At 38.3% G+C, this 13143-nt stretch overlaps 1 protein-coding gene across 1 annotated transcript in view; it reads left to right on the top strand.

The window, feature by feature from the left end:
- LOC135464410 (1-phosphatidylinositol 3-phosphate 5-kinase-like) overlaps nucleotides 1–13143 on the top strand; it is a 60355-nt gene that overhangs the window by 42548 nt on the left and 4664 nt on the right. The window contains exons 32-40 of the mRNA XM_064741837.1: nucleotides 348–443; nucleotides 679–747; nucleotides 1941–2017; nucleotides 2279–2283; nucleotides 4084–4414; nucleotides 8702–8788; nucleotides 11313–11409; nucleotides 12171–12250; nucleotides 12947–13050. Of these exons, the coding sequence (XP_064597907.1) occupies nucleotides 348–443; nucleotides 679–747; nucleotides 1941–2017; nucleotides 2279–2283; nucleotides 4084–4414; nucleotides 8702–8788; nucleotides 11313–11409; nucleotides 12171–12250; nucleotides 12947–13050 (946 nt within the window). The remainder of the gene's footprint in view (nucleotides 1–347; nucleotides 444–678; nucleotides 748–1940; nucleotides 2018–2278; nucleotides 2284–4083; nucleotides 4415–8701; nucleotides 8789–11312; nucleotides 11410–12170; nucleotides 12251–12946; nucleotides 13051–13143) is intronic.

The raw sequence follows: 13143 nt of genomic DNA, 5'->3' as shown, positions 1-13143 counted from the left end.
ACCAGTCACTATGCCTTTGTAAATCACAATGAGGTGGGACCATGAAATCCCTGAATAGTGACCTTCTGTCAGGTCCAGGCTTCATACCAGTCACTATGCCTTTGTAAATCACGATGAGGTGGGACCATGAAATCCCTGAACAGTGACCTTCTGTCAGGTCCCGGCTTCATACCAGTCACCATGCCTTTGTAAGTCGTGTGCAGTGACCATGAAATCCCTGATCAGTGACCTACTGTCAGGTCCCGGCTTCATACCAGTCACTGTGCCTTTGTGAGTCATCTTGCCCATTCATGGTTTTGGCATTATCAGGGTACAATGTACCTTTTTTGTTTCTCATGTATTCGCAGCCCCCCTGATGAGCACCACACCCTCCAGCCCTGCCTCACCCTGCCTATCATCGTCTACGATCAGGAACCCAGCTCTATTATTGCTTACTCTCTCAGGTAAGGTCTCAAACACTACATGTGCTGGAACTGTGTTTTTTATGAGCACGCACACACCACTAATTGTGATGTATTAAAGGAAAGAACAAAAGGAGTTCATACATGTAGCTCTGAACTGCTTTGTTTGTGTTTGTGGTGTTCTTGTCTTGTCATTTGCCATGACAACAAATTGGGTGATATTTTTGTCTGTCAGTTGCCATGACAATAACTGATGTGCTTTTTTTTGTCTTGTCAGTTGCCCTGACTACCACAACCACCTGCAGGAGATTCAGAATCAGTACCACAGGGAGAGTCAGAGTTCCAGGTAAGGGAGATAACTACGTGCAGACGTGCAATATTGTTTAATATGAACTGTAGCATGTGTAGGTGTTTGTTGTTGATTGGTAGACATAATCTATTCCTGTATATTTAAGCGTGTTAGTGTATTGGATTGCAAGGTGGAGGATTCGGTATGCTGGCAAATACATGCATTAGCTCACCAGTGCTATTTATATAGAGGTTGGTGGATCCTTTCCATGATACATACATGTAAGAACTAAGTTTGAAAGGAAAGATTATTATCCTTTTATTTCACCTGACCAGGAGTGGTGGAACCATTCCCAATGTAGTGGGGCGCGGGCAGGGGGTAGGTGCAAGTCTCAAATAAGGGCGAGGAACAGGGGCCAATTCACAAAGCCATTTCTAAGTCCAAATTTATGAACTCTTTAAATGCTTTTCAATATTTAGTTTTGGCACTGGAAGGTGAAACTCAAACACATTTGGGATACAGAAACCAATGCTGATTGGCTGATAGTGGAACTAGGATTCCCTGGGGTTAAACCAAGAGCTTTGGTCACGCTTGAATAAATGTACCATAACTATGATTCAGATTAGGCTATTGGCCTTTGCTTGCCAATCTCTCACAACAGCCAACCAGAATCCATTCTATATCCTTTTCAAATAACATTAATGTGGACAAAAATTGTAATTTCTAATGCACAGAAATAAACATTAAGATGAAGCTAGAAATGGTTTTGTGGACAGAGGTGTAAGTAAGGAAAACTGGCTGCACTCTAGGATAAGTGCTCATTTACCTCATTTCCCCCCCCCCCCACACACACACACATAGACACATCCTTCCCCCAACCTGGCCCAGGGAGGGGCCATGCTGACTATATGTGTACCAGAAAACTCAGCTTTTCTTTTCATATAGATTATGATAAAACTTGCTGAAATGTACTTGAACAGTGCACATGTAGCTATGAGAATAAGATGATCATGAAATGAAGAAAACGGTCTCTTCCCAGAGATTTTTAGGGAGTGATATGTTGATCACAATTGCTGTTTTAAGTTGGCATGGGCAATATAACATCCATTTTGACCTGTTACTGGAAGGGAGAATTTTCCTCTGTATTAGTACTATTTCTTACACACACACACACTGGATTGATGCTGTACTGACTGGTGTGAAAACTGTTTGTTTTCATCTTTGCTATTCAAATTCACCATGTGTTTCAGCCCATACAATGCTCGCAGGAGTCTGGCAAACATGTCTGGCAGATCAGATGCTCCTGGAAACACAACAGACGATTTAGGTGAGTGATGGCAGAAGAGCTCTTCAAAGGTGAAGAATCCTGTTTACATTGTCTTGATAGACACATCCTGAGGCTTTTTTGCTTGATTCCTTAGCATTTTTCAGCTCACAAAAATAAAGCAAGCAAATATAAGCCAGCAAGCACTCTAATGCTTATATTTATATCCAAGCTGTTTTGATATACAAATATATATCTACTTGCCATGTTAGTGCATTATAAACTTGAGTACAGGACTTAAGTAGCTGTCTTTTGATTTACCAGCTCTGGTAATTAATCAAATTTTTTCTACCACAGACCACCCTTTGATATAACTGCTATTACAATGATATACTTTGCATTTTGAAATTTTATTTAGGCATTGTACATGTAATTTTTGAACATTGGTGAAAGTTAGGATCTCATGTGCTTTCAAGATCGTTTAAAAATAAAACACAACTAAAACTAACCCATCCTTATTTGACATATAGATATATGGTACCGTAATTTTCCCTTGGGATAATAAAATGTTGAAATAAATGGTTACAAAACTTACCTAATATATGTCCCATTTTATTTTTAATTTCCGTTCGTCTTCACTGTGCCCATAACATTCCTGATCATGACATTTTCTATTTAGGTTAATTAGCATGCAGGTAACTGAAACTTTTTCTTTCAGGCTTTAATTGTTCTCTTGTCGTGTTCATGGATTGATCTGCTGTATGACTCTGTAAATGGCTCTCTTCATTTCTGGTTATTAAAATAGATTTATTTTATTGCCATTCCTTACTTTTATAACCTAGGGTTAAAATACAATCGCAAGCCACTCTTAAATTTAAAAAAATTGTTTGAAGAATTCAAAGAAAAGTTACGATTCTGTAAAAGACTTTTTAGGTATTGAAATGTTTAATTCTACATCTGCTAATAATAATACATAGAGTGTACTTCCTTCCGGGAAGTACAGAAATGTCCACAATGTTTTATATAATTTTTGAAATTAAGAAAAGAGATAAATGCTCAAAGACTTAAATGTTTATGTGTATTGTGTGCAATAGACTTTGGATTTACTATGGTATTTCATTACTACCATTAAGTCACGGGGAAAATCATAAGTCATACACCTTGGAATTTTTAGCTTGCTGGGTCCCAGTAGCAGTCATCATATTTTGTCACTCAAATGGTACACGAATGCCACTTCCTGCATGTACCAAGAATTTCACTTTATGATTGATTTTTGATTTTAGGGTGGAATCGTTTTCCTCAGAATGTTGTCATATCTCATTACATATAAAAACAGTGGAAAAGGACAGAAGGCCTGCAAGTTCCCAGGAACAGAGAAACTCCTTGATGTGCTAAACCTGTTTTGCCTCATTGCAGTCGTCAAAGAGAAGCAGATCTTTTAGCCCATGGGACTCTGAGGCCAAAAGACGTGGTCTCATTTTGAAAGAAGAGCTAAAACATTGTCTGTCTCCTGTTACATGGTATCCCAAGTAAACAGTCTGATGGCAAAACCTTCAAAAAGCTGATGATATTTCAAGCAGCGTAGAGCCAATAGGGCCTGATTGAATTACCTCCCTTTAAAGTTACTCTCTTATTTAAATGGTGTGTTATTGGAATATGCTAGCTGAAGACCTGCCTTCAAGACACTTTTTAAGTTTGTAAACGTATCTGGAAAACCCAGAATATACGTTATATAATTTTTAGGCTATACAGAGGAAATTTAAACATCCCCTAATAAAACACATGGCTGCAGCCAATTTGTCAAAAGTGTACACGTTACATGTATGTGTACCTTAGGTGAGATTTAAAATCCCTCTTATATTTCTATGACTCGATGGCTGATGTTATGTTTTCTGCATTCTACAAAGCTTAGAAAATACATGTAGTTGTCTTTGTTGTAATTTAACTGACAAAGACCTGCTGCATATTTCTAAAGGTGAGGTCCTGCTTCTCTTGAATATTACCTAAAAGCTGTTGTTATGTGACAAGGGAGGTAATTCAGAGCAGGGCCTACTAGAGCTTATTTATGGTATTTTTATGTTTTTCAACATTGTAACGCTTTCATGAAAGGACTGTGTGCTTGATACCAGATAACTCAAGACGATTTTTTTTTACATGTTCTGTTATTCTTACCAATTCCATGGATTACAAGTGTTGCCTCCCTTTATAGATGTCCCCAGACTACCCAATTCCTCTGCACATCTCACATACCCTCCTTTTTACCCCTCACCTCTCCATTGTTTTTTTTTGTGACCATCAACTTTGTAGGTAAAAGAGCGGGTGGTAGGGTGTTGTCATTTTTCCGCGGTGGTCAGGCATCCAAAGACAAGGTGGCAAGGTTAAGCAAGAAGTCAGATTGCCTGATGGATTCCGTTAAGTACACTCCCTGGGTGGAAGGAGACAGTGTGGAGGGACTGCAGGGTACTGTATGACAGCCAGTAGTTGTGGTACAAGTGTGGTTGTAGCTTCTCCTCTTGTGGTTGATGTGTGCTACATTTACACGTACTTGCAGTGAAAGGGATTCATAGATCACAGTTCAATCCTACCACAGTTTGTAGGTAGTATGATTTGTTGGAAAAATTGTGAATGTGAAAAATTTTAATAAATAAACAAAATAAAATTGAAAGAAAAGATGACACTAGATAAATGTAATGCAGCAATGAAGGTTTCCATAGGAAATTTAAAAGGTATCACTTTTTATCATTGTGTGGCGACCAAGATGTTGCAGTTGGGAGTAAGCAAAATCACGCACATTGAGACCATCAAAAGTGCGATCATGTTATCCGTTTTTGCCTGTTCAAGTGCAAGTTATTTCTATAACTCAAAAGGAAACATGTGACGCAACAACTCGTTTCAGATTGCTCAAACATCGTGTATCCAATGGCCTAGGGAGAATTCCTTATAAGACAGTGATAACCTGCGGATTGTCGTGGGTTTCTCCTGGGCTCTGCTCAGTTTCCTCGCACAATAATGCTGGCCGCTGTCGTATAAGTGAAATATTCTTGAGTACGGCGTAAAACACCAATCAAATAAGTAAATCACAAGGTGATTTATAGCATTACCAAACATGTTTATGTCTGTTTTCACCCCTCATCCCAGATAACTTATATTATTCGTTGTCTTTTCTTTCAATATTATGTGCTTTCAACTTTTGAATAAATTTAGCTTAAACTTACATATTTTGCTTGCCTTGTTTTCAGTAGTGGTAATTAAAATGCACCATTTAAAAAATACAGTTACTGGTAGTTGAAGCTCCATGTGAGAGCCTTGCTTTGTTGCAGAAGGAACATTGGAAACTGAATACATGTAAATGTATGCCTGGAAAAATTGTCATAAAAAAGTTCAATTTAAGGAAACAGGGAAAATTTCCAGTTGTTGGAGAGAAACCATTTGGACCTGTATGAATCCCTGAGCTGCAGGTGTAGTGTTGGTGTGGTGATGTGTGTGACCCTATCATTAAACTTAGATTATTATCTATTATCTGTTATCTATTGTCTGTTATCTGTTATCTCCATTGCAAATTATCTGTTATCTATTATCTCCATTGCAAATTATCTGTAATCTATTATCTCCATTGCAAATTAACCTTCTAGAACCACAGGACATGCAAACCAAGCTACAGGACCTCTACTGACAAGCCAGTAACATGCCACTAGATTGTGTGAAATTGTTGTGAAACGTTGACAAGAATGATTCAGTTAGACACTGACTATAACTCTTATCCCCTTCACAAATGAAAACAGTGAGTGGCTGTACATGTATATGTGCAATTCTGGTAAGCTGGTGGAAGTGAGCTTGTAGTGAGCTTATGGCATGCCACAGAGAACCTGTGGCCTGGTGTGTACTGCAGGAGAAATGTCTACTCCTGCTGCGTTTGTGAGTGACCAGAGTGACCACAGTGGTGTAAAGTTGATCACCAGATTTAAATGTGAAGCACACTGCAAAACTGTACATTTGTGTATAAAGTACCATGGTGTATGCACCTACACCTAGTTCTGTGTGGTGTAAACAGTACCATGGTGTATGCACCTACACCTAGTTCTGTGTGGTATAAACAGTACCATGAGGTACATCTAGACAGCACTGTATCATGCTGTTTGAACCAATATACATGTAATACTATGCATTAAGCACATATATAGCACCATGTTGTATGCTTTTGCATAGATTTAGTATGGTACCATCTGGTATACACCTACACAGGACATGTACCATGTGATAAACACCTACACAGTACATGTACCATGCGGCATACACCTACACAGCATCATGCAGTATACACCTACACAGTACCATGCAATATACACCTACACACTACATGTACCATGTGACATACACCTACACAGCATCATGCAGTATACACCTACACAGTACATGTACCATGTCGTATACACCTACACAGTATCATGCAGTATACACCTACATGTACACACTACTGTGTGGCATATGTAACTACATCTACGTGTACACAATTTGTGTACCACATGACACACCTCCGCAGGACATGTAGAAACATGTACGTGTTGTATACACATTCACAGTTCCACGGTACTTTTTGCAGTGTATACTGCCTGATGTGTTGTCATCAGGTGATTTGCTGTGATATTCTTTGTCCTATCTGCACCTAGCTAACGTGTTTGGCATGCCTTTTTTATTTTCAGTTTGGCTTTTTGCTCATTTTGCTTCACTTTCGTGTGCACATGTATGTTGATTTTGTCTGGGACCATCGGTAACTTTACTTCTGATAATTCAGTAGTTATTACATTTCTTACAATGACTTTTCATGTCAAAGCTTTAATTTAACCATCAGCATCGTGTTTTGTGCTCTGTGCATGTTTATAACCTACTGTACTGTTTTCCCAAGCACTCGCATGTATATATATATATATATACTGACCATTTATAATACATTAGTAAAAGAGTAGTCTGAATGAGTAACTAGCTTCCTGTGACGTACAAAGTTGAGCTCAACTGCAGGTGTCTGCACGATTTTTTAGGAATATTTTGCATTTTGACTGAGATGTATACTAGGATGTCCAAATGTCACATTATTTAAATTACTTGTCTCTGATGAGTCACAATGACAACAAAACTGGTCCAGCTGGATTTTGACATGTATTTCATGTGGTATAATGTTGTGATTTCATATTTCAAGTATTTGACAGTAAAATTTGATCATGTTGTTGTGATTATTTGGTCACAGTGAAAAATTCACAGAGTCTGTAAGCTTGTAAGGAACTGGTATATAGTGTTAATTTTGATTGTTGCTTCAACCAAACACTCAAGAATTTTCACTTGCTTGATGGTAGTCAGTTGTATCGGTGGAGGAAACTGGAGTGTTTGTGAGTTTGGTTTAAACCAGCAACCTTTGGCAAGCTACCAAAGGACTTAGTCAGGTGTGATGAACAGATATGCGCACCATATTGGTGGATGGCCATCAGTTTAAAACGAATGTTAAACTGTGCAAAAGACCACATCTTCAAGAACTTATTGTTACCAAGGGTTCTCAAAAGTCACAAGGGTTCTCAAACGTTACAGGGGTCCTCAAAAGTTACAGGGGTTCTAAAATGTTACAGCATTATAGTCACATGCCTCTCTGCCACGATGTCATTGCTTTACAAATTTATTTCAATGTTGTATATACCCAGTCATGTAATTTTCACTGGTTAGCCCTTGAATTAGTAGGCTTTATAATGGCAGGCCATATTCCTCAAAAATAGAATAGCTTGATTTGATTTGAAGTTCTCTCTACGGCACACGTATTAATGTCTGCTACATGCACAGACAAGCAGTGTACGTGGAATGAGTATTTCTTAATACATTTTACATGTGCGTTTTTAATATTGCAAAGTGTGGCATAAACACCAATGAAATAGACAAACAATACATGTGTATAATATTTTGGATTAAGTAAAGCCCTATCCATGAGATGAATTATGGTACATTGTATAAGCACGCAATATACAATGATCAGAATCAATACCCTGATTGTCTGTTTCGTTAAAACATTTTCAGTTTCTGATGCTTTCTTGTATTGGCCTTTTGAATTCACATTATAAATATCATAGATAAGATAGGTTGAACTGTGATACAATATGAAATTCTCCAAGGTTTTAATTATTATATTTCGCTTAAAGTTTGGTAGGTAAAACTACACTTTCAGAAGCACATAAAGGAGTTAAAATGATAATTTTGATTCCAACGCTTAGGTTTACCTGATAAGAAATTAATCAAACTTCAGAAGAAAGCCTTTAAGTGGATATACAGGGTGGAGCAAAAGTCTGGACCTGTAGGCAATTGTGGTTTATGCTAAGAAACCAAGAACATTACAAGCACTAAAAGATAACATCACACAAGAAATTGAAACCATAAGAAGGAATAACTCTATGCTTCGAAATGTGCAAAGATCATGTGTCTCCCAAGTAAGAAAGTGTTTGGAGGAAGGCGGGAGTCAGTTCCAACACTTATTGTCATCTGTATATTGTTACATAGTACATTGCCTATGGGTCCAGACTTTTGCTTCACCCTGTATATTAAAGGTAGATGAATAAATCAGAATCAAGTGAAAAGTGTCTTTTGAAAAAATGCTGAACTCTGCGTGAACTACAGTACACGTAGTTACGTAAGTCTGTTGTTTTGTGGTGTCGACCCATGTGTATTAGGTGTTCGTCTGAGCGCAACTGAAGAATGATTATTAATTTGTTGTAGATGACACAGACGGAGTACTGCTAGCCCCCCCTGCTGACCCTGACAGGCGATCCAGCAAACAGACACTCATCTACCACATTGAACTACGTAAGAATAGAAAGATTATGCTACCAGATAATGACGTAAGATTTGGCTCATGACCGAGTTGCCAATTTTACCTTGTTCTGGAAGTTCTATTGGCGTTTGTACGCCATGTTACAGAGAGGTGTTGTGAGATTTGTTTGAAAGTTACAAGTAGGATGATATCTTGCTGGTGGAATGTAAGTTTCAGCACCAAAAGCAGTTTATTTTAGCCTCTGAAAAGACCCTTTGTGTGACAAAACTTAGGCCATTTTACCTTAGGATTTGTATCCCATCCGTGTTAAAGTAAAATTGCGAAAACGTCTGTGTCCATTTTGACGGGAAGTATTCTCGTTGATAATGGTGCTGTATTAGAAAGTATGTGAGTACATTCTGTTGGACATTATAACATTTATATGGTGGATGCGTTGTTGCTAGCATCAACTGATGTGCCAAATTCTGGGATATCAAGTTTATGTCACAAAAGAAATTCTGAAACATAACTTTTCCTCTTGTGATCTGTTTCTACCACATCAAGAAGATTTTTTTTTCAACCTCAGAAAACTCAAAATTACCATCATACGTGTAAGTACACTTGATTTTGTTGTCATCAGGCATTGTCACCATGGTGTCATCTTAAGATCATTTTCAAAAGTGGACAAAGGGTGGGACAAAGCTGGCAGACTTTTTGGTGCTGGAACAGTCCTTTTAATAGAAATACTTCAGCTACATGTATTCTCCCAGGGTTTACTGTCCACTGGAAGAATCTTTTGTATTCAGCTACATGTATTCACCCAGAGTTTACTGTCCACTGGAAGAATCTTTTGTATTCAGCCACATGTATTCACCCAGGGTTTACTGTCCACTGGAAGAATCTTTTGTGTTCAGCTACATGTATTCACCCAGAGTTTACTGTCCACTGGAAGAATCTTTTGTGTTCAGCTACATGTATTCACCCAGGGTTTACTGTCCACTGGAAGAATCTTTTGTATTCAGCCACATGTATTCACCCAGGGTTTACTGTCCACTGGAAGAATCTTTTGTATTCAGCTACATGTATTCACCCAGAGTTTACTGTCCACTGGAAGAATCTGTTGTATTCAGCTACATGTATTCACCCAGAGTTTACTGTCAACTGGAAGAATCTTTTGTATTTAGCTACATGTATTCACCCAGGGTTTACTGTCCACTGGAAGAATCTTTTGTATTCAGCTACATGTATTCACCCAGGGTTTACTGTCCACTGGAAGAATCTGTTGTATTCACCTACATGTATTCACCCAGGGTTTACTGTCCACTGGAAGAATCTTTTGTATTCAGCTATATGTATTCACCCAGGGTTTACTGTCCACTGGAAGAATCTGTTGTATTCAGCTACATGTATTTACCCAGGGTTTACTGTCCACTGGAAGAATCTGTTGTATTCACCTACATGTATTCACCCAGGGTTTACTGTCCACTGGAAGAATCTGTTGTATTCAGCTACATGTATTTACCCAGGGTTTACTGTCCACTGGAAGAATCTTTTGTATTTAGCTACATGTATTCACCCAGGGTTTACTGTCCACTGGAAGAATCTTTTGTATTCAGCTACATGTATTTACCCAGGGTTTACTGTCCACTGGAAGAATCTGTTGTATTCACCTACATGTATTCACCCAGGGTTTACTGTCCACTGGAAGAATCTGTTGTATTCACCTACATGTATTCACCCAGGGTTTACTGTCCACTGGAAGAATCTGTTGTATTCAGCTACATGTATTTACCCAGGGTTTACTGTCCACTGGAAGAATCTGTTGTATTCAGCTACATGTATTTACCCAGGGTTTACTGTCCACTGGAAGAATCTTTTGTATTTAGCTACATGTATTCACCCAGGGTTTACTGTCCACTGGAAGAATCTTTTGTATTCAGCTACATGTATTCACCCAGGGTTTACTGTCCACTGGAAGAATCTTTTGTATTCAGCTACATGTATTCACCCAGGGTTTACTGTCCACTGGAAGAATCTTTTGTATTCAGCTACATGTATTCACCCAGGGTTTACTGTCCACTGGAAGAATCTTTTGTATTCAGCTACATGTGTTCACCCAGAGTTTACTGTCCACTGGAAGAATCTTTTGTATTCAGCTACATGTATTCACCCAGGGTTTACTGTCCACTGGAAGAATCTTTTGTATTCAGCTACATGTATTCACCCAGGGTTTACTGTCCACTGGAAGAATCTTTTGTATTCAGCTACATGTATTCACCCAGAGTTTACTCTCCACTGGAAGAATCTGTTGTATTCAGCTACATGTATTCACCCAGAGTTTACTGTCCACTGGAAGAATCTTTTGTATTCAGCTACATGTATTCACCCAGGGTTTACTGTCCACTGGAAGAATCTTTTGTATTCAGCTACATGTATTCACCCAGAGTTTACTGTCCACTGGAAGAATCTTTTGTATTCAGCTACATGTATACACCCAGGGTTTATTGTCAATCTTTTGTACCATATTCATGGAAATAACCTCATCAATTTACTTTGTTTTAAATTTGTTCTTTACAGAATTTTCTGACAACTCATCACGTTTTTACTGTCGAGTGTATTTTGCTGAACAGTTCAGACAGCTGAGGAAGTTGATATTTCCAGCTGGAGAAGAAATGTAAGTGTCAGTATGTACATTGCAAATATCTCGCGGGTATTTAATATAGGTACTGGTACTTTCCATCGGTTTACAACAGAAACAAAAGTTTGCAACACTTGCATGAAATTGGTCGAAAAGGAATTTATAAAAGTGCAGGAACCCAGAATTGCAGACAAACACCTGTTGGATTTAGCTATTGATTTTATGAACATCTCTAATTGTTCAACTTTTTATACCTCTGGAGCACTTTATGGAGTGGAATATATGCATCCTGTTATGATGAAAATGACGCTAAAATGATTTGTTTGTGTCACTAAAGATGCAAGCGTCATAAGACTGTGCAAATTATTTCTCTACACCCGATGCGTGTAGTTCTGTCAAAACTTTTCAAAATATTGGTCACAGAGGCAGTTGAAAAGATTGAAGAATTGAGGGTACCTCACATGTGATGTACATGTGGATACATGTGCATCTGTACAGTTATTATTGGTGGCAGAGGTGGTTAGTGTGCCAGAGTGGCGCAGTAACCCAGGAGCCTCTCACCAATGCGGCTGCTGTGAGTTCAAATCTGGCTCATGCTGGCTTCCTCTTTGGCTTGTCGTGGGAAGTCTGCCAGCAACCTGCAGACGGTCGTGGGTTTCCCCCCGGACTCTGCCTGATATCCTCCCACCATAAAGCTGGGGACTGTTGTATAAGTGAAATATTCTTGAGTACGGCATAAAACACCAATCAAACAAATAAAATACAATCATTACTGCAATTTTATTATTACTTCAAAGGTTTATACGCTCAATAAGCCGATGTGTGGCATGGAAGGCAAAGGGAGGCAAATCAGGTTCTGCTTTCTGTAAAACTCGAGGTATGTGGTCAGCTGAACTTAATGACTACATGTTTGTAGTGTCTTTTGACTGCTTGTCTCTTCATGCATTTAGTGTACTTTTCTCAGTCAATATAATCAAATAATAAAACTGCATAGGGTGTTGTGTGATATCCAGAATATTGAAACACTTTTGCCCAATTTAGTCTCAAATACTAGTGCGGTCATGACGGTATTTGAAATGACCCGTAATCACATTTGACTTGATTGTGAGAGTCCTACAGAATATGACTTGATTGTGAGAGTCCTACAGAATATGACTTGATTGTGAGAGTCCTACAGAATATGACTTGATTGTGAGAGTCCTACAGAATATGAATTGATTGTGAGAGTCCTACAGAATATGACTTGATTGTGAGAGTCCTACAGAATATAGAAAGGGGTTGGAAGGTAGGTTAATTTCCACTTTGAGCACCAAAAGTAATATTTCTTATATCAGTAGAACTCAAAATTGGTACCTAAGTCTTGGACAAAATTTGAGGGCAAGTGCAGTTTATGTATTTGTTAATTTAGATTATCTGCACGTAATTAGCAACAGGCCAGTTGTAGGGAGTAGCTACTAGATCTGACTCATTCATTCTTGAAATTACAGCTGAGAAAAAATAATAACTTTTCTCTTTCTTTGTTTTTTTTTTTTTTGTTTTTTTTTTTTTTTTGCTTTTTTGTTTTTTTTTCCAGATGACCGTTTCATTTTGAAGCAGATGTCAGGCATGGAAGTGGAATCGTTTGAGAAATTTGCCCCGCACTATTTTCAGTACATGACAGAGGCTCACTCTAAACAGGTGACCATCATACCCAGTAGCTTCTTGATAACCTGTTCAAAACAAGAAGTGCAGATTCATCTCACTTATTGTTCACCTGGAAATCTGGAATTT

Source organism: Liolophura sinensis, chromosome 4 (genome assembly GCF_032854445.1).
Source record: "Liolophura sinensis isolate JHLJ2023 chromosome 4, CUHK_Ljap_v2, whole genome shotgun sequence".
NCBI lineage: Eukaryota > Metazoa > Mollusca > Polyplacophora > Chitonida > Chitonidae > Liolophura > Liolophura sinensis.
This window is presented reverse-complemented; position numbering and strand designations above follow the sequence as displayed.